Source organism: Oryx dammah, unplaced genomic scaffold (genome assembly GCF_014754425.2).
Source record: "Oryx dammah isolate SB20612 unplaced genomic scaffold, SCBI_Odam_1.1 HiC_scaffold_29, whole genome shotgun sequence".
NCBI lineage: Eukaryota > Metazoa > Chordata > Mammalia > Artiodactyla > Bovidae > Oryx > Oryx dammah.
Window position 1 is genome coordinate 60,691,771 of NW_024070213.1, and position 27,040 is coordinate 60,718,810.

Genomic DNA, 27,040 nt, shown 5'->3' on the forward strand with positions numbered 1-27,040 from the left:
AGGCTGTTCCCACCCTTCCTGTGTCCCTTGAGCTTAGCAGGCACTTCCTGTCCTATTAGAAATGAAAGTTAGAGATTGGGGGTGTGGTATGTATGTATTTACTCTGCAGAATGTTGGTACTGTTTGACCTTTTATTATAGCAAAAAGGTGACAGGAGAACTAGAATAGAGACTGGGACTTCATTTAAGGGAGGGTTTGGCCTTAATCTTTGTTCTGGTAAAGCAGACAGGTTAATTTATTTCTTAGAATATCCACTATGACAGTGAGGGGGCCTTAAGGGATTTGAAGGCTTTCATCCTATATCCCCGTTTCACTTGGACTAGACTAGTAAATTACTGGATAGCGTTCTTAAATTTTTGGTTTCCTACAAGTTTATTGTTAAGGCACCTTCTACAGCACATTCCTTTAGTACTATTAGAGTTGAGTGTTGCAGTTGTGTTAAATTTTTGATTCTAAAGTTAATGTTCCTTTCCTCCTAAGATCTTTGTATTTTTCTTTTCTGTGAAGCGTGTTTTTAAAAAAGTTGTTTATTTTTCTGCAGTTTAGAGACAGCTTGAAGCAAACATCCCAACTCTGTGAAGTTCAGCTTGGGCATAAACTTCAGATTGGGTGAGTAATCGTTTCAGTTTCATGGGCCTTGAAGCTCGGAATAGTGGGATGAAGATTCATATAAGATAGCTTACAACTGTCAAAGAAATCACTAGGCAGTTATGTCTCAGTAAAGCTGGGGGGGAAAAAAGCACTAAGCATCAAGTTTCATGACTTACTCCGGTTTGAAAAATCATTTTTGAAGTCATACCTGGGAGAATCTGAAAGGATTAAGAAGCATCAGCCCATCAGCGTGACCCAAGAGGAATAAAACTGTGCAAAGATCTGAAACTAATTATTTCCCCATCCTCTGTTTTGCTTGTCTCCGCTCTTCGGTGAGCTCTTCTGTTTGTTATTCTGTGTGTTAAGCTCACTGTAAATATAAAGTGGTGGTGGTGGGGGAAGTACTGAGCTTATTTTGTTCACATGTTCTCCAAAGCAGTGTCCCTTTAAAATCAAGCTTGGAATCTTATAGCTGAGATCTAAGGAGAAAATGTCCTCGTTTTTTCCATGAGAATCTGAACTTGTCAAAATAAATAGGAAAGGGGATAGAGTTGAAAGACCTAAAAACTTCTTTTTGGTCTAACTGCTAAGCCTATGAAAAATGAAAAAAATAACATCTTGGGCATTAGGACCCAGTGGAAGAGCCTCACTCAGACTCAGGGTTAACTTCTATCAGTGACGTAAACAAGCAGCCCTAGCTCATTCTTCACTCCCCCGCCCTCCCCCCCCCCCCTCCTCCCTTTTCCCTCTCCCTTCTCTTCCTCCCTCCCTCCCTCCTTCTCTCCCTTCTTTCCTCTCCCTTTCCCTCTCCCTCTTTCTCTCTTAGCTTCCTGACATTAAAGAGAAAATGCTGCTATCAGTGACGTCCAGGCCTGGGATTTCGACTTTTGGCTATAACAAGAACAACAAGAAGGTAGGGAAAAGTGCTTTTTTGGAATTCAGCTACTTCCTTTTCTGGGGATCGGGGAGTGCCCTTGGCTTTAACATTCTCCTTAAGAGGGGAACAGGCTTCCTCTCCTCTCAGCTCCTCTCTTTTTCCACTACTTTTTTTGGTCATCTTTTCTTACCTGGTTCCGAAGTTCCAGGAATTTACAGTCCCTTACCTGAGGCCTGAGAAGGCAGTTGAATTAAAAACAAATCAAGCTTTGCAAGTTCAGAGCTTTGTGAAGTTAGTTTGACTTCCTGCTGATGTATCCAATTTTCACAGGGAAAATATGTCACCTCAAACCCTGGCCCCCAGCCTGCTCACTCCAGGGTTATTTCGTTGTTTTGATTAACTGTATTCTCCTCCAGCCCTCCTTCCTTCCTACCATTCCATCAGGGTTATCAGGTAGCTTGAATACAGTGAGTGAAATCACAGCTTGATCTGAGGACTGAGTCTACTCTTGGAGCTTAGATAGAGACCCTACTCCACCCAGCCTGTAGGCAAGGAGTTTTTAAGAGAAGACCTTGGGAATTAAGGCAGAAAGTTCTGGGATTCTTTGGGGTCTGCTGCTAAGCTGGGGCTTCCTGCTCTGTAGATAGCCAAGCTCAGCAGGCATCTTTGAAGTCTTTTTGATTTACCCACAGCTGCCAGAGAGTTGTGCTATGCTTGGGCACAGGGGCAGTCTGGGGAGAGGTGTACAGTCGTGCCCACAGTTGCCAAGGAATATCTTGGGCAGTTTCTTGGCATTTCAGTGCACACAGTGCTGACTAGGAGAAACTTTATGCTATAGCAGAAAGACCCTTTACCCTCTGTCTTGATTTTCTAGCTGTTCTTTGTAGAAAAAAAGGTGCCATATATATTTTAGGATATTTTGTTCATTTGATGGATTGTTGGGGCATAGGAAGGGATTCTTGATACTTTCTTATATACCTAAGGAGACTGATATAATGAACAAAGTATCTGATCAAGGCATTGGGTAAATGTTTGGAACCGAAACACCTGGTGTTAGTTTATATGGTATTCATTCTGTCATTGCTTCCCTGGGGGCTCAGACAGTTAAGAATCTGCCTGCAATGCAGGAGACCAGAGTTTGATCCTTGGATTGGGAAGATCCCCTGGAGAAGGGAATGACAATCCACTCAAGTATTCTTTCTTGGAGAATTCCATGGACAGAGGAACCTGGTGGACTACAGTCCATGGGGTGGCAAAGAGTCAGACACGACTGAGTAATTAACACACACATGAGCGCACGCACACGCACACACACACACACACACACACACACATATTTTATATCCTTAAGAAATATGGGTTCATATGTTATCAATTTTATATACACACACATAAATCAATATGATTTTGACAGAGGGATAGCTCATCGGTCTTTATTCTCTTCAAATCTTGTATAGTACTATATAAAAGTTTCCTTCCTAATTTTTTCCCCCCAAGTCTCTCAGATTACCCATTAAAATACAGTAAAATGAATTCCAGAAATTGTTTTCTTCCTCTTAGTACCCATGTATTTGATGATATCTAAAATATTCTTGTTTCTTAGCTCTGTACTTCCTTTTCCCCTTGTTGTATAGGAAACATTCAATCAGCTTCTAAATCTAGGATATTGTAGGGCAGGGGTCCCTAACCTCTGGGATCTAATGCCTGATGCCCTGAGGTGGAGCTGATGTAGGGATAATAGAAATAAAGTGCACAATGAATGTAATGCTCTGGAATCATCCGAAAACCATCCCCCACACCAATCTGTGGAAAAATTGCCTTTCACAAAACCAGGCCCTGGTGCCAAAAAGGTTGGGGACCACTGATATAGGGGATGAGGGTTATTATTGTGGACTGGGATTCAAATATATCTCTTTCTGATAACTTGTAAGGTTTGAGAAGCTCATTAAGAAACCTGGGATGGGGTAGATCGTAATTACTCAGGGTATTTGTCAAATGTTCTTTGGGTTCTTATAGGTCAGCGTTATGATGACATCACTTTGTGGCTATGACAACTTGTGTGTATATATAGGTTTGCAGGTATTGGGCCTATTTAAATGAAGTGATTACTACATTACTGTTTGTGTTTTTGTTGATATGTACAGCTTAATGTGTTCATTTTTTGAGAAGAATGTTTTGAGTGAATCTGATCATGTAATTTGGCTGTTTATATACTGAAGGTTAGTTTTTAAAATAAGTTGTTAGTTTTTAGTAATAAACATAAGATATATTTATTTTTAAAATTTAAGCATCAAGAGGTATATAAAACAAAAAATCTTCCCTTCATGTCCTGAAGTTACCTAAATCCCACCCAGTAAGGGAAGTAATTGGTAGCAGCTTGCTTTGTCTATTCTACCAGACTTTTTTCAATGACAAGTTAAAGTTTTAATTTTGACATTGGCTTATTTACCATTTCTGTTACTACGTAAGTTTGTCAGGTAGGACAAATCTATGTGAAAAGTTTTGGAGATCTCTGGAACATTTGAAAAACTGAAATAAAATTCTAAATTTCTGAAAAGGTACACATTATAAACATCTGCTTTTCTTTTCCATCATTTTGTTGTACCAAAATCTGTAAGAAACAGATTTGTAGAGATCTGTTTTCTTTAAGGAGTATTTTTATATCATAATTTACTGTAGTTGTCACTTCTGGTTAGTGGAATAAAAATAATTTCTTGAGTGAGCTCAGTTTGAAAAGATTTATTTGTACAGCACTTTTGTAACTTCATTAATTTTTATTTAATGTCTTTTAAAAGTAGAATTGTTTGGGGACTTTCCTGGCAGTCCAGTGGTTAGGACTCAGTGCTTTTACTGCCGTGGCTGGGGTTCAGTCCCGGGTCAGGGAACTCAAAATCATGTAAGTCCTGCAATTCGGCAAAAAAAAAGGATTGTTTTATTTTGAAACATATTTGTATATTTTATCAGAGAAGTTGTTTCCTGAGGAGCCAAGGACAATTACAGTTTTCTTATTCTTTCTTGGCTGTTGTAAATACAGGTATACAATGAGTAAACGTATAATGCCCGATAAAGGCACACACATTCTTTCTCAGGATGTACTGTTGAATATCCATTCTTTTTAATGGAATTAAGTAATCACAAGAGCCTCCCTGGTGGCTCAGTGGTAAAGTATCTGCCTGCCAATTCAGGAGATACTGGTTTGATCCCTGGTTTGGGAAGATCCCCTGGAGAAGGAAATGGCAACCCACTCCAGTATTCTTGCCTGGAGAATTCTAAATCATAGAAAGGAGAAAATGTGAATTTCAAAGAGAGATTCTGAAAAATTATGGTATTAAAAAAAATCTATCTTAATTATTCTTAGTTCTTAAAGAAAAAAAAGAAAAGAGTAAAGGTAAAAAGATCAGAGTTCTAAGGTCTCAACACTTCCTTCAACTTTTGAAAGAGTTGCCTCAGTAGAGAGATTTGTGTATAGGTGAGACTGAAAGAGGAAGTGTTTGTGAGTAAAGGAATTTCAGACTTGTAAAGAGCCTAACCACACCTTCCTTGACATCATCTTCCTGGCATGTGTTATTATAAGTTAACTCCTCAGAGCATCAACAACCATTCCCTTTGGAAAAAAAGAAAAGAGACTTTGTTAAACTTGGGATAATTTGCCTTCCCTGACCTGTTTTGCATAAATTTCTATTTCTTCTTGATCTTAACATATTGAAGGCCATATTGGGGTGGGGAGTTGCGGGGAGTGGGGTTGGGTGGAGGAGCAGAGGCCGTGATGAGAGTGAACTGGCTGGTAGGCATTGCCAGATTTCCACTCTTTAAGAAGTCTGAGTTACCTGAAGGTTTTTGGAAGAGTTAACTCAGGAGAGCAGAAAGTGGGAAGCAATACTAGAATTGTTCATACTCCTAACAGGGAGAGAGAATTTTTGTGTGTTGCCCGCCAGGCTCCTCCATCCATGTGAGTTTCCATGCAAGAATCCTGGAGTGGGTTGCCGTTTTCTTCTCCAGGGGATCTTCCTGACCCAGGGATCAAACCTGAGTCTCCCGCGTTGCTGGACGGGGCATGTTACCTGCTCAGCCTGCTGCCCGCTGTTGGCCCAGCTTTCCTTGTCTCCCCACCTCCCCTGCACGCTGTCATTGCACTGACTGCTTGAACCAGCTGTGTTACCTGCAGTTCCCTGGCAGTACTCTTTGGTTGTTGGTTTACATTTCTACTCTCCTAAGAAAGTATGCTGTAAGACAGAAAAATATAGAAAAGAAACAAAACAGAAGAAAATATAAGTCAGAATAAGAAGTCAGGGACTTCCCTGGTGGACCAGTGGTTAAGACTGGACATCTCCAATGCAGAGCACCCGGTTTCAGTCCCTGGTGAGAGAACTAAGATCCCACATGCTGTGCGTGTGTAGTGTGGCCAAAAAAAGTCAGCTAGAATTAAAATGCAGATGTGCAAACCATAAGAGTTAATCCTGGAAGATGAAGACTGATGAATAGTCATGATTTTGTCAGTGGAGAGGTGGTTGGTGACTTTAACAAGCAATTTCAGATTGAGGAGTAAAAGCAGGGTTGGAGTGGGTTGTTGAGTGAATGAAAGTAAGGAAGTATAGATGGTAAATATAGACTGATCTTTTAAGAATTTGGATTAAGGTGAAAGTGCAGGAAAAAAATTAAAAAAACAGGCAAAATGTCTGAATAGATATTTCATCAAAGAAGATCTACAGATAGCCATGAAAAGATGTCCAGTGTCATTAGCCATCAAGGAAATCAAAACCACAGTGAGATACCACTTCACACCCACAAGGATGGTTGTAATCAAAAACACAGATAATAGCATGGTGTAATTGTACCCTTATAACCTGCTGATAGGAATGTAAAATGGTGCAGCTGCTTTGAAAAACATTTTGGCAGTTCCTTAAAAGGTTAAACACACTCTGTGTAGACATTACTTTGCCAACAAAGGTCCGTCTAGTCAAGGCTATGGTTTTTCCAGTGGTCTTGTATGGATGTGATAGTTGGACTGTGAAGAAAGCTGAGCACCGAAGAATTGATGCTTTTGAACTGTGGTGTTGGAGAAGACTCTTGAGAGTCCCTTGGACTGCAAGGAGATCAGCCCTGGGCTTTCTTTGGAAGGGATGATGCTAAAGCTGAAATTCCAGTACTTTGGCCACGTCAGGCAAAGAGTTGACTCATTGGAAAAGACTCTGATGCTGGGAGGGATTGGGGGCAGGAGGAGAAGGGAACGACAGAGGATGAGATGGCTGGATGGCATCACCAACTTGATGGACGTGAGTTTGAGTGAACTCCGGGAGTTGGTGATGGACAGGGAGGCCTGGCGTGCTGCAATTCATGGGGTCGCAAAGAGTCAGACACGACTGAGCAACTGAACTGAACTAGGTATATACCCAAGGGAAATTAAAACATAATGTCCACACAAAAAGCCTGTACATCAGTGTTCATAACGGCATTATTCATTATAGCCAAAAAGTGGAAACAATCCATATATCTATCAACTGATGAATGGATAAGTAAAATACTATATTTACCCATACAATGGAATTTTGGATTTTATTCAGTGATTAAAAAGTAGTAAGAGTACTGGGACTTCCCTGGAAGTCCACTGGTTAGGACTCCAGGGCATGGGTTTGATCTCTGCTTGGGGAACTAAGATCCTACCTGCTGTGTGATGTGCCAAAAAAAAGAAAAAGTAATAGGGTACTGATACAGTCTACAAAATGGAAGAACCTTGAAAAAATTATGTTAGTGAAAGAAGCCAGTCACGAAAGACCACATACATTTGACCCTTGAACATCGCGGGGCTTGTAACACCAGCCCTGTGCAGTTGAAAATCCACATATAAGCTATATTTGATCCTCCGTATCCATGACTCCTCCATATCCATAGTTCTGCATCCTCAGATTAAACCAATAGCAGAAAATCCACATGTAAGTGGATTAAAATCTGTGGTGTTCAAGGATCAGCTGTATTTGATGCTTCCATTTATATGAAATGTCCAGAATCAGAGAGATAGGAAGGAGATTAGCAGTTGCCTAGAGATGGAGTAGGAGAGTTCAGAGGGAAAGAAAAGTGACTGGTAATGGGTATTGGGAGAAGGCAATGGCACCCCACTCCAGTACTCTTGCCTGGAAAATCCCGTGGACAGAGGAGCCTGGTAGGCTGCAGTCCATGGGGTCGCTAAGAGTTGGACACGACTGACCAACTTCCCTTTCATTTTTCACTTTTGTGCATTGGAGAAGGAAATGGCAGCCCACTCCAGTATTCTTGCTTGGAGAATCACAGGGACGGCAGAACCTGATGGGCTGCCATCTATGGGGTCGTACAGAGTCGGAAACAACTGAAGCAACTTAGCAGCAGCAGCAGTGGGGTATTGGGTTTCTTTTGGAGGTAATGAAAATGTTCTAAAATTGATTATAGTGATCCAAATACCATTGAAATTATATTTAAATGGGTTAATTACATGGTATGTAAATTATATCTCAATAAAGTTATTTTTATTTTAAAATATTTATTTATACTTTTTAATTTGGTTGTGCTGGGTCTTAGCTGTGACATGTGGGATCTAGTTCCCTGACTAGGGATCAAACCTAGGCCCCCTGCATTGGGAGCATGAAATCTTAGCCGCTGGACCACCAGAGAAGTCCCAAGTTGTTATTTTAAAAAGATGGGGAACAGAGAAATGAGATGAAGGCTGGAAGAAGATAGTGGTATGTGGGGAGAATTTTCTTAAAGGTGGGAGATACAGAAACCAAAATGTAATAAAAAAGGTTCATGATCAGTTACTTGATACTTTCCAAATATATGTGTTTATTCGTAATCCCTCCCATTCTCTGATTCTGTTGCCTTTGTAGTATTCAGCCTCTGATACTTTTTTGTTGTTGTTCCTTCCTTTTGGAATGGCCTTTTACTATTTATTTGTTTATCGTACTCACATTCACTAAATAGCTCCAGAATGTGCTAGGACCTATGTAAATAGACTGTTATTTCTTTTATTTAAAAAAAAAAAAACCCTTTCTCTTGGTTCCATTTCTTCCTTCAGCTGCTGTTCCATTTTTCTTCTTCCCTTTATATAAACTATCTTGAAAGAATTTTTTTAAGAGTTATATATACTAGCTGTCTCCAATTTATTTCCTTCCATTACTTCTCTTTTATTATCTTTTATTTAATAACAAGATTACATGTAACTATAAAGCATATCATGTACAGATATGAGAGTTGGACTATAAAGAAAGCTGAGCACTGAACTGATACTTTGGAACTGTGTTGGAGAAGACTCTTGAGAGTCTCTTGGACTGCAAGGAGATCCAACCAGTCCATCCTAAAGGAAATCATTTCTGAATATTCATTGGAAGAACTGATGTTGAAATTGAAACTCCAGTACTTTGGCCACCTGATGCGAAGAGCTGACTCATTAGAAAAGACTCTGACGCTGGGAAAGATTGAAGGCGGGAGGAGAAGGGGATGACAGAGGATGAGATGGTTGGATAGCATCACTGACACAATGGACATGAGTTTGAGTAAGCTCTGGGAGTTGGTGATAGACAGGGAATCCTGGGGTGCTGCAGTCCATGGGGTCGCAAAGAGTCGGATACAACTGAGCAACTGAACTGAAGCTGACAAAGCATAATAATAAGAGGAACACCTGTGGGCTTCCCTGGTGGCTTAGTGGTAAGGAATCCGCCTGCCAATGCAGGAGACGTGGGTTTGATCCCTAATCCAGGAAGATCCCATATGCCACAACTACTAAGCCTGTGCTTCTTGAGCCCAGGAGATGCAACAACTGAGCCCACGAGCTGCAGCTCCTTAAGTCCACACACCCTAGAACCTGTGCTCCACAATAAGAGAAGCCACCGCAATGGGAGCTCATGTGCTGCTACTATTAGAGAGCGGACCCCGCCTGCCACAGCTGGAGAAAAGCCCTCACAGCGGCAAAGACCCAGCCCAGCCAAAAATAAACAAAATAGTTTAAAAAGAGGAACACCTGTGAACCCGTCTTCCAACTTAAGAACTATGATCATTGCCTGTAAATTACATACACTTAGGAGTTTTTCCCCATCCCACCACCTACCTCCCTTCTAAAGGTAACTACTCTTAAATTTTATATTTATCATTCTATTGCTTTTTAAAAATATAGTTTAAAATCATGTTTAATTTGCTTTTTTACATTGTTCTAAGTGCTTTACATATATAATTTACTCCTCATGACAGTTTCATGATTATTTTCCCTGAGTCACAGATGAGAAAAAATGCACCACAGAGAGCTTAATAATCACGTTTCTAGTGAATGGCCCAGCTGGGATGTGAACTCAGATCGCTGGCTCCTAATCTGCGCTGTCAACCTCTGCTTTATTGTCTTATTGCAACAGTCTTCTGTTTTTTGTTTCCATTCAGTATTACATCTTCATGATTCATTGATGTTGTATATTTTATTCATTTTTTCTTGTTGTATAATATTTCATTTTGTGAATATACCATAATTTATCCATTCTTCCACCAGTGAGCTTTTGGACTATTCCAGGCTTGTTTGTTTTTGCTGTTCCTAACATAGCTGCTCAGAATATTATCATATATGTGGCACAGCTGTGTAAAAATTTCTTTGGAATTTATATGTAGGAGTGGGGTTGTGGAGCATAGTTTGTGAATGTTGACTTTTAAGAGATGATGCTGGAGAATTCCCTGGTGGTCCAGTGGTTAAGACTGCAAGGGGCATGGCTTGGATCCTTAGTGGAGGAACTAAGATCCTGCATGCCCCATAGTGTGGCCAAAAAAATTAAAATACATGTGCATGTTCAATCGTGTCTGATTCTTTGAGACCCCATGGACTGTAGCCCACCAGGTTCCTCTGTCTGTGGAATTTTCCAGGCAAGAATACTGGAGTGGGTTGTCATTTCCTACTCCAGGGGATCTTCCTGACCCAGGGGTAGAACCTGAGTCTCTTTCATCTTGTGCACTGGCAGGTGGATTCTTTACCACTGTGCCTCCTTGGAAACCCCAGTTTAAAAAGAGATAATGCTAAATTGCTTTCTAAGTATACTACTGTTGTTTCCATCAGCAATATAAAATTTACTGTAGATTCATAGCCTCTCTACTTATTGAAAATGTCATACCTTTCTCATTCTCGCTTAAATTCAACCTAATTTGACTTTTATTCCCAATGCTCCACCAAAACTGCTTTTACAAAGGTCTGGAACGACTTTTCATTTTCCTGAGTGGTCAGTTCATAACCCTCATCTTACTTAATCTGTTGTCGACACTTGACACATTTGATCACACAATTGCTTGAAACACTTTCTTCATTTGGTTTACAGACCACCATACCCTCCTATTTCTCTAGTGTCTGTGGCCTTTTCTCTGCAGGCTTCTTTGCCGGTTTCTCCTAATTTTCCTGATCTCTGAACTTTGGGAGATCCCCAGGACTCAGTCCTTGAGTTTCTTTTCTATCTACACTTCTCCATTCATAGTTTTATTGAGTCTCATAGCTTTAAATATTATCCATATCTAATGTAAAATCTGAAAAAGACTATATACATATATATATATATAGATAGATAGATAGGTAGGTAGATAGAGATATATATAGATAGAACAGGGCTTCCCAGGTGGCTCAGTGGGTAATGAGTCTGCCAGTGGTGCAGGAAATGTGGGTTTGATTCCTGAGTCAGGAAGACCCCCTAGAGGAGGGCATGGCAACCCACTCCAGTCTTCTTGCCTGAGAATCCCATGGACAGAGGGTCCTGGCGGGCTGTAGTCCACGGGATCACAAAGAGTTGGACGTGACTGAAGCAACTTAAGCACACACGCACACATGTATAACTGAATCACTTTGCTGTATACCTAACACTGCCACAACACTGTAAATCATCTATCCCTAAGTTTAAAAAAAAATCACCCATAGGAGGACAAATCTCAAATTAGATTTCAACCTGGACTGCCTTCCTACAATCCAGATTCATATTCTAACATCGCATCTCCATTTAGATGTTTATCGAACATTTCACATTTAACATGTTTAAAACAGAGCTCCTGCCTGCCTTCTTCCTCCTTACTCTGCCGCAGCTGTCCTTCTCACTGTCTTCTCCATCTAAGTAAATGTAAATTTACTGTAAATATCATTTTTCCAGGTGTTCAAGCCAAACTTCTTGACTTATCCATGACTGTTCTCTTTCTCCTACAGCCCCATATCTAATAACATAATACACTAGTACCTACTTTATTGGACTCTTAGTAATTAATGCCTGCTACATAGTAAACGATCATTAAAATTACCCATGGAAGATATGATTCCATTCTTTTTCTTCCTGAATGCATATAAACAAACTTACAGTTTCTCTCATCTTAAAACAATGGAAACCCTGCTTGATCCCGTTTCTTCTGCCAGTTACTGTCCCATTTTTCTGATCCTTTTATAATCCTTTTTATAACCTACCTTCTTGAAAAAGTAGTTCCTTTAAAATCTCTGCTTCATTACATTCCACTCTTTTTCTCAATATTTGCTCTTTTTATCTTTTAATTGTAAAATATGTACAACAAAATTTGCCATCTCATCCATTTTTAAGTATACAGTGTAATGGTGTTAAGCATGATACATTCACGTTGTGCAGCCCGCCTCTAGTAGAACTCCTCATCTTGCAAAACTGAAATTACCCCTTTAAACGGCTCCCCCATTCTCCCCTTCCCCCAAACTATTGGCAACCACTATTCTACTTTCTGTCTTTTATGAATTCTCTAAGTACTTCATATAAATGTAGTCATACAGTATTTGTCTTTTTGTAATTGACTTATATAACAGCATAATGTCCTCAAAGTTCATCCATGTTGTAACATATATCAAGGTTTCCTTGCTTTATAAGGCTGAATAATATTACATTGAATGTACATACCACAGTTTGTGTATCCATTCATCTGTGAGAGATACTTGAGTTACTTCCTTCGTTTGATTATTGTGAATAGTGTTTCTGTGAACTTGGGTGTATAAATATCTCTTCAGACTCTGCTTTCAGTTCTTCTGGGTATATCCCCAGAATTGGAATTGCTGGATCATATGGTAATTCTATTTTTAATTTTTTGAGGAATTACCGTATTATTTTCCTTAGTGGCTATACCATTTTATGTTCCTACCAGTAGTGCACAAGTTCTGCTTTCTCTGAATCCTTGCCAACACTTACTTTCCATTTTTTTGATAGCAGCCATCCTAATGGGTGTGAGAAGGTATTTCATTATAATTTTGATTTGTATTTGTTTAATGATTAGTGATGTTGATCATCTTTTCAAGTGCTTATTGGTCATTTGTATATTTTCTTTGGAGAAATACTGAAGCCCTTTGCCCATTTTTAAAGTGGGATTTTTTTGTTGTTATTGAGTTTTAGGGGTTCTTTATATATTTTGAATATTAATACCTTGTCAGGTATATGATTTGCAAATATTTCTCTTTCAGGAAGTGAATTTTTATAAACAAGTTCTACAATGAAGAGATAAAAGCATCTTGATACATAAAAGTTAAAGTTTTAAAAAATTTGTAAAGGGTTTTGAAATTTATTTACTTATTTTTGGCTGTGTGGGTCTTTGTTGCTGCTCAGGCTTTTCTCTAGTTGTGGTGACTGGGGGCTGCTCTCTAGTTGACTGAAGTCTCATTGCAGTGACTTCTCTTGTTGCAGAGCACGGGCTCTAGACATGCAGGCATCAGCAGTTGTGGCTTCCCGGCTCTATAGCACAGGCTCAGTAGTTGTGGCTAACGGGCTTAGTTGCTCCTTGGCGTGTGGGATCTTCCTGGCCCAGGAATCAAATCTGTGTCTCCTCCATTGGCAGGCAGATTCTTTACCACTGAGCCACCAGGGAAGTACTAAAATTTTAAATCAGAAAGTGTTTAAGACTGTGTGGTTACTAAGTTGCATCAGTCATGTCTGACTCTTTGTGACCCTATGGACCAACTGTAGCCTGTCAGGCTCCTCTGTCCATGGGATTCTCCAGGCATGAAAATTGGAGTGGGTTGCCATTGCCCTTCTCCAGGAGATATTTCCCATCCAGAGATTGAACCCACATCTCTTACATCTCCTTCATTGGGTTCTTTACCATTAGTGCCAATTGGGAAGCCCCATTTAAGACTAAATTCTTTCAAATGTTCAAACAAAACAAAAAGCAACCTATTCAATCTCAATAATAAAAGTTGTCCTTGGGGCTTCCTAGTGGTCCAGTGGTTAAGAATCCAGTTTGCAATGCAAGGAACAGTGGTTGGATCCCTGGTCCAGGAAGATATCACATGCTGTGGGGCAAACGAGCCCATCTGCCACGACTATGGAAGTCCACACTCTTGGAGCCCATGCTTTGAAACAAGAGAAGCCGCCATGATGAGAAGCCCGTGCATGGCAAAGCCTGCTTGCAGCAACGAAGACCCCACACAGCCAAAAATAAATAAGTATTAGAAAAGACTTGATCTTGGTATATGATCCTTTTAACATGCCGTTGAATTTGTTTTGGTAGTATTTATTAAGAATTTTTGCATTTATCCTTGTCATGGATGTTGGCCTGTTGTTTTCTTGTAGTATCCTCATCTGGCTTTGGTATCAGGGTAATGTTGGTCTCATGAACTGAGTTTGGGAGTGTTCCTGTCTATTGAGTTTTTTGAAAGAGTTTGAGAATTGGTGTTAATTCTTTGAATGTTTGGTAGAATTCACTTGGGAAGCCATCTAGTCCTGGAGATCGTCAGTCTCCTTGTTAGTCTGTTGGGGTTTTCGGTATTTTTTATTACCAAGACCTGGTAGAGCATACATTCCTAGAGATTTGTTCATTGCTTCTAGGCTGTCCAATTTGATGGCGTATGATTGTGTCTTATGATCCTCCATGTTTTTGTGATATCTCCTCTTTCATTTTAAATTTTATTTCTTTGAGTCCTCTTCTCTTTGTAATCTAGCTAAAGGCTTGTCAATTTTATCTTTTTTAAAAAAACTAACGCTTACTTTTCCATTGTCTTTCTATTCCTGATTTTATTTATTTTTGCTCTGATCTTTGTTACCTCCCTCTTTCTTCTAACTTTGGCCTTAATATGTCCTTCTTTTTCATGAGGTAGTTTGAGATTTTTTTTCTTCTTAACATGTGCATTAACTTCCCTCTGTGCTCTATTTTTGCTGCATCCCATGGGTTTTTGTATGTTGTGTTTCCACTTTTGTTTCAAGATTTTTTTTTTTACTTCATCTCTGACCCATTGGTTGTTCAGGGGTGTGTTTAATTTCCACACATTTGTGAATTTTCCACTTTTCCATCTGTTATTTATTACTAGTTTATACCGTATTGGTCAGAAAAGATACTTGGTATAGTTACGATATTTTTAAATTTACTGAGACTTTTTGTGACCTCATGTGCTCTATCCTGGAGAATGTTCCAGGTGCACTTGAAAAGAAGATGTAATCTATTATTTTTAGATGGAAGACTATATATGTTTGTTAGGTTATTTGATCAAGTTCAAGTCCATTGTTTCTATATTGATTGTCTGTCTGGGTGATCTATTCATTATTGAAAGTGGGATATTGAAATCCTCTGCTATTATTGTATTGTCTGTTGCTCCCCTCAGATCTGTTAATATTTGCTTAATATTTTAGGTGTTCTTAATATTTTAGGTACTCTGATGCTTAGGTCCTCTTTTAGTCCCATTGCTCAGTCATGTCTGACTCTTTGCGACTCCATGGACTGTAGCATGCCAGGCTTCCTTGTCCATCACCAATTCCCAGAGCTTGCTCAAACTAATGTCCATCAAGTCAGTGATGCCATTCAACTACTCTGTTGTTCCCTTCTCCTCCTGTCTTCAGTTTTTTCCAGCATCAAGATCTTTTCCAGTGAGTTGGTTCTTTGCATCAGGTGGCCAAAGTACTGGAGTTTCAGCTTCAGCATCAATCCTTCCAGTGCTGTGAATCCTCTTGATGAATTGACACTCTTATAATCATATAATGACTTTCTTTATCTCTTATTACAGTTTTTGACTTTTTTTCCCCCTTATATAAGTATAGTTATCCTTGCTTTATTTTGGTTTCCATTTGTATGGAATATCTTTTTCCAGCCCTTCATTTTGTTCTTATGTGTGTCCTTGTAGCAAAGTGAGTCTTTGTAGGCAGTATAAACATTAGGCCTTTTTTAAAAATCCATTCAGCCACTCTTCACTCTTGCCTTTTGACTAGAGAATTTAATCTGTTTACATTTAAAGTAATTATAACTCAATAAGGACTTATTATGGCAACCCACTCCAGTATACTCACCTGGGAAATCCCATGGATAGAGCAGCCTGGTGGGTTACAGTCCATGAGGTTGCAAACAGTTGGACACAACTTGAGCGACTGACACACACTAAGGACTTATTACTGCCATCTTGTTAATTGTTTTCTGGCCATCTTATAGTTCCTTTCTTCTTGTTAATTGTTTTCTGGCCATCTTGTAGTTCCTTTCTTCCTCTCCTCTCTTACTGTCTTATTTTGAAATTGATGATTTCTGATATGATGTACTTTGATTCCCTTCTCTTTATCTTATGTATATTATAGGTTTTTGTTTTGTTGTTACCATCAGGCTCACCTGAAACATGTTACAGGTGTGACAATCTATTTTTAAGCTGATAACAACTTAACTTTGATTGCATACAAAATCTACCCCTTTACCTCCCCCCATTTTATGTTTTTCATATCACAGTTTACATCCTTTTATATTGTGTATCCGTTAACAAATTATTGTAGCTATAGCTATTTTAATACTTTTGTCCTTTAATTTCTATACTAGAGTTAAGTAGTTAGTGTTATGATACTAGAGTATTCTGAATCTATGTTTACCTTTATCAGTGTGTTGTATATTTTCATGTTATTAGTTAATATCCTTTCTTTTCAGATTGAAGAATTCTTTTCAGCATTTCTTGTTAAGGCAGGTTAAAGTGGTGGTGAACTCTCAACTTTTGTTAGGGAAAGTCTTTATTTCACCTTCACCTCTGAAGGACAACTTTGTTGGGTAAAGTATTTTTTTATTATTATTATTTTTTTTCTTTCAGCGTTTTGAATATATCGTCCCATTCACGCGTGGCATGCAATATTTCTGATGAGAAATCAACTCGTAGCCTTATGGAGACTTTCATGTATGAGAGACATTTTTTTTCTGACTTAAAAAAAAAAGTTTTTTTGTTTATGTATTTATTTCTTTGACTGCAGTGGGTCATTGTTGCTGCGCGTGGGCTCTCTCTAGTTGTGGCGAGTGGAGGTTAGTTGCTGTAGTTGTGGTGCATGGGCTTTTAATTGCAGTGGCCTCTTTTGTTGCAGAGCGTGGGCTCCAGGGTGTGCAGGCTTCAGTAGTTATGGTGCATGGGCTTATGCTCTGTGGCACGTGGGATGGTTTTACTGTAATACATCTCGGAGAAGGTCATTTTGGATTGACATTTTGAAGTGCGCTTTTAGCTTAATGAACCTGGATGTCCACATCTCTCCCCACATTTGAGAAGTTCTCAGCCATTACTTTTGAATAAGCTTTCTACCCCTCTCTCCCTCTCTTCTTCTGTGATTCCAGCGGTATGTAGGTTGTTTCTGTTAATGTGCCCTGTAAGTCCCATAGGCTTTCTTCATTCCTCTTCGTTTTGGCTTTGTTTTGTTTCCTTCTGGCTGGATAATTTCAGATGATCTCTCTTCAGGCTCACTGATTCTTTCTTCTGCTTGGTCTAATCCATAGTACTTTTAAGTTGACAAATCCAAATAGTATTTTGTTTGTTTGTTCTCTTGTATCTTACATAACCTCTTAGTGGCATTGCTAGAGTTGACCATTCCCCATTTCTTGAATCGCTGTCTTTTGTTGCTTCTGGTAACACCACCTTCTTGGGTCTTGCCCTTTCCTCCTCCTCTTTTGACCTTCTTGTCAATTACCCTACTCAGTTTCTGAGTATTTTTAGTCCTTTAGGCTTTCTTGCCTTCTCTCTAAATATACCTTGTTCCTAAATTTCACTTATTACTATGCTAATAGGTTTACCGATAATTACTAGACCAGACTTCTCCTCTGTGTATCCAACTTCTTAATTGGTATTTTTTCCTAGAAGTCTCACAAATTATTAAAATTAATGTATTCAAAATGTGATGACTGCTTTGTAGTCCTCAAATTGGCCCTGGCCCCCCATCTCTATAGTAGTAGTGAATGATACCACCATCCATCCAGTTACTCAAGCTAGACACTATACTTTCCCACATCTAATTTATTATATAAGCTAACTGTCCATCTCTACAGCCATCTCTCCAATTATAGGCTCTATTATCTCTGGTTTGGACTATTACAGTGACCTCCTAATTGAGCTTGCCACTTCAACTCCTGTCTTACTCTTGTTTATTCTTTCCATAGTAGCCAGAGTAGTATTTTGAAAACCTAGATCAGATCTTATAACTTCTCTCTTACATAAAATTATTCACTGTCTGTAGGGTTGAATGAAAGCCAGACACTTAAAGACAGCCTGAAAGTTTGTACCTACACCTTCATCCTTCTGTACACAAGTGTCACTGGCCTTCTGTTTCTTTCAGATTCAGTTGAAAGTCTCACTTTGTGTCTTTTGCACGTTTCTCTTTCTGGAATGATCTTTTATTTCATTCTCTGAATGACTGGTTTCTGCTTATCCTTGAAGTCTCACTTAAATGTCACCTTTCTGACTATAATAACTAAAGTAGGTCACAGCCTTCTGATCTTTTTTTTCCCCTAGGCCATTTGTCACACTCGGTAATTATACAGTTCCTTTGTGATTATTTGATTAATGGCTGTACCTCTGCTAAATGCTGAATTCCGTTAGGACCAAGACCATCTCACGTCTTCGTCTCTAGATCGTCTTTAAGTCAGCGTTTTGCTCTTGGTACCTGACATGGTGCCTGGTACTCTAGAGTGGGCATGAAGCATTCACTGAACGAACAAACATGAGCTCCTTTCATATTTCAAGCACTGTAAGAGCTGCTGTTGCTGCTCCGTCTCTCAGCTGGGGCCCTTTGTGACCCTGTGGGCTGAGCACGCGAGGCTTCCCTGTCCTTCAGCATCTCCCAGAGCTTGTCAAACTCATGTCCATTGAGTCGGTAATGGCATCCAACCATCTCATTCTCTGTCGTCCCCTTCTCCTCCTGCCTTCAATCTTTCCCAGCATCAGGGCCTTTTCTAATGAGTTGGCTCTTCGCATCAGGTGGCCAAAGTATTGGAGTGTCAGCTTCACCATCAGTCCTTCTAATGAATATTTGGGGTCAATTTCCTTTAGGATTGACTGGTTTGATCTCCTTGCAGTTCATGAGACTCTTAAGAGTCTTCTCCAACACCACAGTTTGAAAGCATCAATTTTTTGGTACTCAGGCTTCTTTATAGTCCAACTCTCATATCTATACATGACTACTGGAAAAACCATAGCTTTGACTAGATGGACCTTTGTTGGCAAAGTGATGTCTCTGCTTTTTAATACACTGTCTAGGTTTGGCACAGCTTTTCTTCCAAGGAGCAAGCATCTTTTAATTTCATGGCTGAAGTCCCCGTCCACAGTGATTTTGGAGCCCAAGAAAATGAAGTCTGTCACTGTTTCCATTTTTTCTCCATCTGTTTGCCATGAAGTGATGGGACCAGATACCATGATCTTAGTTTTTTGAATGTTGAGTTTTAAGCCAGCTTTTTCCACTGTCCTCTTTCACTTTTATCAAGAGGCTCTTTAGTTCCTCTTTGCTTTCTGCCATTAGAATGGTGTCATCTGAGGTGTCACTTCATATCGATATCTGAGGTTATTGATATTTATCCCAGTAATCTTGATTCCAGCTTGGCTTTATCCAGCCTGGCATTTCGCATGATGTACTCTGCATATAACTTGAATAAGCAGGGTGACAGTATACAGCCTTGACATACTCTTTTCCCAATTTTGAACCAGTGTGTTGTGGAGTTCTAAGTATTGCCTTTTGACCTGCATACAGGTTTCTCAGGAGGCAGATAAGGTGGTCTGATATTCCCTTCTCTTTAAGAATTTTCCACAGTTTGTTGTGGTCCACATAGTCAAAGGCTTTAGCATAGTCAATGAAGCAGAAGTAGATGTTTTTCTGGAATTCCCTGTTTTCTAAGATCCAACAGATGTTGGCAATTTGATTTCTGGTTCCTCTGCCTTTTCTACGTCCAGCTTGTACATCTGGAAGTTCTTGGTTCACATACTGTTGAAGCCTAGCTTGAAGGATTTTGAGCATGACCTTGCTAGCATGTGAAATGAGTGCAATTGTACAGTAGTTTGAACATTCTTTGGCATTACCTGCTTTATTTGTATGTATTTTAATCCTCACACTAATCATATTATGCAGTTGCTGTTACTGTCTGTATTTTGCAGGTAAGCTTAAGCAACTTACCAAAGTCACACAGCTCACACATGGCAATAGTAGAATTAAACCTCAGTCTTTTAATTTTTGAGCCTGTGTTTTAACTACTTTCTGCTAGTTAATGGGCTCTATAGACAAGAAATACACTTTTTGAAAAAACATTTAGTGAACATTGACTCATTCCCTACTCAATTGCTAATTGAATAGTGAAATAATTGAGTACTTATATAAAAACTGAATCTTATTTTTTTCTTTTTTGTAGCATAAAGATCTTACATTACAAATGAAAATTATTATTTTTTTTGTTGTCCCAAATTTAATTAATACTAAACCGTTATTTTACGTTTACAGAATTTGTAGATTGGTATGGCTAGGCATGCTAACATTTTACCCTGGCCTCCAATTCAGCCATCAAATACTTGCCTAACCCTTAAAGACTGGTAGGGTTTGAGGGTTTCAGTTTGAAGCATCCTTCTTCTCCACTCCAGCTGAGAAATAAGAAAAACGTTTGACAAATGGAAATAAAACCAACACCTTTATTACTGATAAAACTGATATTCAAGGTGGTACCTCCTATCTATAGGCCAGTGAATTTTCTAATACTGCCAGAATTAGGCAGATTTTTCCACCTAGGTGCAAGCAGTGATCAAAACCAAACCAAACAGAAAGCTATGGTCCTCCCTTGTGAGGCAATCCCTGTGAAACCTCACCAGTGTGTAAGGTAGCAAAGCTGAATGCATGCTCCCTTCAGGCAACTGTACGCCCAGAGTAGAGCTGCCTGCCCACCAGGGATGGTATGCTGATGTCTGTCTATTCACATGGAAGGGCGCAGTGGAGTGGGCAGTCAGTGATTCCCCCAGTGAGGGTGATGATCAGATTCCTCAGTTTAGTTCCATTTTCATGTACCAGACCAGTGCTTAAATCTAGTAGATTTTTTAAACACTATGTGTGTGTCTGTCTTTGGCTCTGTTGGGTCTTCATGGCTGCACGCAGGCTTTCTCTAGTTGTGAGGAGCAGAAGCTGCTTTGTTGTAGCGTGCAGGCTTCTCATTATGGTTTCTTCTCTTGTTGCAAAGCATGGTCTTTAGGTTCAAAGGCTTAGTTGTCCCGCGGCATGTGAAATATTAGTTCCCCAACCAGGGATCGCACCATGTCCCCTGCATTGCAGGGCAGATTCTGAATCACTGGACTACCAGGGAAAACCCTAATCTAGTAGATTTTTTGATGATTTAAAAAAAATTTTATTTATTTTAAATTGAAGGATAATTGCTTTACAGTATGGTGTCGGTTTCTGCCAAACATCAGCGTGAATCAACCATAGGTATACATATGTCCCCTCTTTCTTGACTCTCCTTCCCTCCTCCCTCCCCATACCACCCCTCTAGGTTGCTACAGAGCCCCAGTTTGAGTTCCCTGAGTCATACAGCAAATTCCCATTGGCTGTCTATTTTACACATGGTAATATATGTTTCTATGTTACTCTCTCCATACTCTTTCCACTCTTTCCTTCATCCCTCTCCCACCCTCATGTCCATAAGTCTGTTCTTTGTGTCCTGTCTCCATTGCTCCCCTGCAAATAATTTCATCAGTACCATCTTTCTAGATTCCACATATATGTGTTAGTATATGATATTTGTTTTTCTTTCTGAGGTACTTCACTCTGTATAATAGGGTCTAGGTTTATCCACCTCATCAGAACTGACTCAAATGTGTTCCTTTTTATGGCTGAGTAATATTCCATTGTATGTATACACAACAGCTTCTTTATCCATTCATCTGTAGACAGACATCTAGCTTGCTTCCATGTCCTAGCTATTGTAAATAGTGTTGCAATGAACATGGGTGCTTGTGTCTTTTTCAATGGTGGCTTTCTCAGGATATATGCCTAGTAGTAGGATCATGGGTAGTACAAAGGTGAAGAAGAGTAATGTTGATATTGTATTAACAACCAGCTAGTTGTTAATTAAGGATACCACTGAATGCAACTGTCAGGAGTAAGCCTAAGCAAAGATACAGAGGAAGGGAAAAAAATGGAAGAAGAATGGAGAGGAGTAAGAGAGAGGATGGAGACTAGAAAAAGGGAAGAAGTGAGGGGCAGTAGAGGGTTGCCTCTAAACTATAAGTCTGTTATTCTCATTCTAAATTTTCTTTCAATTTCACCTCTCAGTTCAGTTCAGTTCAGTTGCTCAGTCGTGTCCGACTCTTTGCGACCCCATGAATCGCAGCACGCCAGGCCTCCCTGTCCATCACCAACTCCCGGAGTTCACTCAGATTCGCATCCATCGAGTCAGTGATGCCATCCAGCCATCTCATCCTCTGTCGTCCCCTTCTCCTCCTGCCCCCAATCCCTCCCAGCATCAGAGTCTTTTCCAATGAGTCAGCTCTTCGCATGAAGTGGCCAAAGTACTGGAGTTTCAGCTTTAGCATCATTCCTTCCAAAGAAATCCCAGGGTTGATCTTCAGAATGGACTCGTTGGATCTCCTTGCAGTCCAAGGGACTCTCAAGAGTCTTCTCCAACATCACACTTCAAAAGCATCAATTCTTCGGCGCTCAGCCTTCTTCACAGTCCAGCTCTCACATCCATACGTGACCACAGGAAAAACCATAGCCTTGACTAGAGGGACCTTAGTCAGCAAAGTAATGTCTCTGCTTTTGAATATGCTATCTAGGTTGGTCATAACTTTTCTTCCAAGGAGCAAGCATCTTTTAATTTCATGGCTGCAGTCACCATCTGCAGTGATTTTGGAGCCCAAAAATATAAAGTCTGACACTGTTTCCACTGTTCCCCATCTATTTCCCATGAAGTGATGGGACTGGATGCCACGATCTTTGTTTTCTGAATGTTGAGCTTTAAGCCAACTTTTTCACTCTCCACTTTCACTTTCATCAAGAGGCTTTTTAGTTCCTCTTCACTTTCTGCCATAAGGGTGGTGTCATCTGCATATCTGAGGTTTTTGGTATTTCTCCCAGCAATCTTGATTCCAGCTTGTGTTTCTTCCAGTCCAGCGTTTCTCATGATGTACTCTGCATATAAGTTAAATAAGCAGGGTGACCATATACAGCCTTGACATACTCCTTTTCCTATTTGGAACCAGTCTGTTGTTCCATGTCCAGTTCTAACTATTGCTTCCTGACCTTCATACAGATTTCTCAAGAGGCAGGTCAGGTGGTCTGGTATTCCCAGAGGTCTGGTTTCACCTCTGAAGGTTACCAAAAGTAAGCAGGAACCTGAGATTCTGCTCTGTAAGTTCTATCAAAACTATTTTGTAATAAGGAGAGAGGAAAGTAGCTGTTTTGTTTTAGTAAATCAGCCTAAAAGAATAGGGATTTCCCCTTTTTCTATATCGTTAATGGATTAAGCATACTGTGGCTGTTCTGTAAATAATGTCTTTATGTGGGTATGGGTACTAGATCTTACAAAAATTCTTACAGAACCTCCACATTACTATCCAGGAACTAGACAGAACTTACAGAAGTTTCTCTTGCTCTTTTGGAGACCTTATCTCTTTGTTTATAATTGGCTTTTTGTTTTCAGTTCTTACTTTGGCAACCAGTCCTTACTTCCACCCCTTACCTCCAACTTCTGCCTCATTCCCAATTGTGATCTAAACCATGAATTGGATAAGCTAGGTTAACATTTTCCTAAGGAGTAGTTCTACTCAGATCACTGTCTTTTTTGAGATTCAAGGTATGTTAGAAACTATGAGAGTCAGGCTGAATGGACTCAAGTGTTTTAACGTTCTATCCTAGTTTTTTTTTTTAAAGTATGTCAGACTTTAAGAGACTTTTGTTTGTTTTTAAATAGATAATAGATGTATGGACTTGTTATAAAATATAAAAGGTTCAAACAAGTATAAAGGAAACAAAGAAAAAGTCTGTTTTCAATCCATCCTGCATATACCTAGTTTGTCTTTCTAGTGGCCATCATTATTAACTGCTTCTTGTGTATCTTTCTAGAGATATTTCTATGTATACTATATCAAACTTTGAAAAATTATTTCTAAAGTCCTTTGTGGTTTATAAAAATAAGTATAGATAAAGATTAAACTTGATATAGTTAATGGGGGGTTAGGTGGTTGCATATATACATTTTATTTTAATCTGAAGATAGACTAGGCACGTATACCTTTCATATTCTTGGGCTAGGCTACTTCCTTCAAATGTGTAGTGTTGCCAGTATTTATTGTTTGGTGAAACAAAAATATTTCTCTAATGATCACAGGAACAGAATATTTTCATGACTTTGAGATTTTAAGCCTTGATGAAACCAGACCCCTAATCTGCCAATCTAAGTATTCTTCCTGTGGGTAGTATAAGGGTGAAGAAGAGGATGCTGATGTTTCCTAACTTCTAAGGGTTTGTGATCTCTGTATGTCTTACCAAAATTAAATTGTGTCAAATGATGAAAATAGGGTAAAAGACAAGGGAGGACAAAATAAACTCTAGGCAGACGTTATCTTTTCCTTCATCTTTTCTCTAAGGCAACGGTTCTGTGGAAGAGAGCCACATACACCTCTCTGCAAGCTCTGTTACCCTTTTTCACTTGGCAGTTCCTTCTTCAGCCATATCTCCTGAACACGGCTGGCCCACCAGCCAGGCTGAATAGTGGAGGGTTTGGTTATGCAGAGTCACCCTCCGTGGGGACTGTTGTGCCCCAGCCATGTTCTGCCTAAGCAGTTGGTTGTCATGTTCCGATAAGCTGCTTAACCTTCAAAGCTCCTTTTCCTGTCCTGGAAATTAAACTTTTTGTCTGTGTTTCCTGGTACATATGAGATGTTGCCATGGTGACATGTACCTACACACTGATGGCATAGTTGGTTATTCCTTGGGATATAGGCATGGGCTTTTGCTGCCTGAGAGGGCTGTGCCCCCCGTAGCACTGTCCATGTATTTCAGTTGAGGGCTCTTGGTCTGGTCAGTCTGTGTGAGTACCAGTCTTATGTAGGTTTTACTCTTAACTTATTTGGGTCATGGTTCAAACGCCTTTGTTTCTTAAATGTTCTACTTTGGACTCGACATTACCTATTCCCAGGGAACTTAGAACTGTCCTCTTCCCAGAAGGGAGACGAAAGGATGTAGGGTCATGTAAAGAACTGTTTTACTCAGCTCTCTGCACCGGTTTGGATACTGTCAGTCTTAGGGTTTCCATTACTTGGTTCTGCTTAATAAAAAGTGAAGTGACATACCAAAAGGAATGTTGAAATAAAATTAAGACTCAGTTTCTAAGTTTTAGAAGGAAACTAATAACATATTCCCTGCTCTACTTCACAGAGTTGTTGGGAAGATCAAGTGAAATCATAAATGTTATAGGACTTAAGATACTGTTTAATTGTTAGACAAAAAGATATAGTACAAAATTCTGCATCAAACTGTGCCTACAGTAGTGAGGAGGTTCTTTTTCCAGTCTTGAAGAAAGCAGAGTTTCTTAAAAGTTTCTGGTACGTATCCCCTTGCACCTGAGTCTTTAAGGTAGAATGGTTTGTTCATCATTCAGGGCCCCAAAAGGAAACAGATGGCATACCCAAGCAGAGTAATTTGAGAAAGATGTAATAAAGATACTGTTTACAAAGAGACTTAGGGAAACCAATGAGAGTGAGCAGAGTACCCTATGGCCAGCAATTACAGAGCTTACGTTACTGTAGATCTAAAGGGGGAAAGAACTGAGGGAGATTGCCAGAATCTAAGAGTAGCTGTATGGAGAGAACTTTGGGCCCAGTATGCAGTCAAATCATGGTATTCTGGCAGGGGAAGGAGCTAGGAAAAGAAATATTCTGATCTCCTTCTCCTCCTGCCCTTTGATATCCTGTTGGTGTGTGTCTGGTTCACCAAACCCAACCAGAATCCACAGGACAAGGGAGCCTGTTCGTACACTCTTTATGGTCAACTTCCTAGCCACAAAGCAAGGTGGACAGGAGTGGCAAGCAGATCTGGAAGGGCGAATGGATGGATCTCTGGGCAATAAGTTTGATTGTTTTATTAACTGAGGATTCTTTAGTTATTTTGACTTAGGGTTTGAAAATGTAGATTTTATACCTAAGACCTCGTTTGAGTATCACCTGGTGTGGATGTGAGCAACTCCCCCTGGCATTAAAGGAATGTGGAAAACAGATTACTGTTATAGCGGTAAGAGCTGTGAAAGAGAAGTGGGGAGGAGATGAGCTGGAGGTGGTGTCAGGCGTACTTGAGCTGAGAGGAAGTAGTGGAAGTGCTGAGAGTCAGGTTTCAAGACCAGGTATGTTGGGCAGATCTGTGGTGTGGGTTCTCTGGCTTAGGCTCTGCATGTTGCAGAGCAACCTTTCTGTTGTTATTGCCTTTGGATAATTTTATTTATCCATTTTGGGCTGTGCTGGTTCTTCGTTGCTGCACAGGCTTTCTCTCGACGTGGTGAGCAGGGGCTACCCTCTCGCTGTTTTGCACGGGCTTCTCATTGTTTGGCCTCTCTCGTTGCACAGACGCAGTTGTTTGGCCTCTCCTGTTGCACAGGCACGGTCTCTAGGGCCCATGGGCTTCGTTAGTTGCAGCGTGTGGCCTCCGTGGTTGTGGCTCCCAGGCTCTGGAGCACAGGTCAGTAGTTGTGGTGCACAGCCTTAGTTGCTTCTTGGCATTTGGGGTCCTCCTGGATCAGGGATTGAACCTGTGTCTCCTGCATCGTCAAGTGGATTCTTTACCACTGAGCCACCAGGGAAGCCCCTTGTTTTGTTTTTACTGTTACTGTTTTCTTTTTTTCCAGAAGGAAGGATTATTGAAAATACTCCTTTTTTGTTTTGGGTTTTGTCCTGATATGATGTAATGTCTAATTCATATTTTTACTTGAATTTCAATAAAGTATGTTAATTTTAAGACTTCTCTACCTGTAAATGAAGTGGGGTGATGCCAGCTTAGGCTGAATCCTGTGCTAGGTCATGCTAGCCTGTAGGAAGTTTTCAGTGGTTGGAATGTCCTCTCCTCTCCACCCATCTCTGTGAAGATTTTTTAAATTATTCACTTCTTTATTTGACTGTGCTGGCACTTTGTTGCTGTGCATGGGCTTTCTCTGGCTGTGGTGAGCAGGGGCTACTCTCCAGTTGCGGGCACAGGCTTCTCATTGCAGAGGTTTCCCTTGTTGTGGAGCACGGGCTTTCAGTAGTTTTGGCTCCCGGACTCTAGAGTGCAGGCTCGAGTGCACGGGCGTAGCTGCTTCGAGGCATGTGGGATCTTACCAGACAGGGGATCGAATTTGCGTCCCCTGCATTGGCAGGCAGATTCTTAACCACTG

General features: G+C 40.1%; 1 protein-coding gene across 9 annotated transcripts in view; it reads left to right on the plus strand.

Annotated features, from left to right (window-relative positions):
* Positions 1-538: 538 nt before the first annotated feature.
* RBMS2 (RNA binding motif single stranded interacting protein 2) overlaps positions 539-27,040 on the plus strand; it is a 62,736-nt gene continuing 36,234 nt past the window's right edge. For 4 of the 9 annotated variants that reach the window (XR_005719669.1, XR_005719667.1, XR_005719670.1 and 1 more), the window contains exon 1: positions 1,323-1,504. Coding sequence is in view for 5 of the 9 variants with exons in the window: in XM_040232979.1 (XP_040088913.1) it covers positions 1,439-1,504 (66 nt within the window). In the remaining 4 variants the exon portion in view is untranslated. Of the gene's footprint in view, positions 610-1,322; positions 1,505-27,040 lie in introns of those variants that run through there. The other 5 variants (XM_040232978.1, XM_040232976.1, XM_040232974.1 and 2 more) reach the window with 2 other exon arrangements.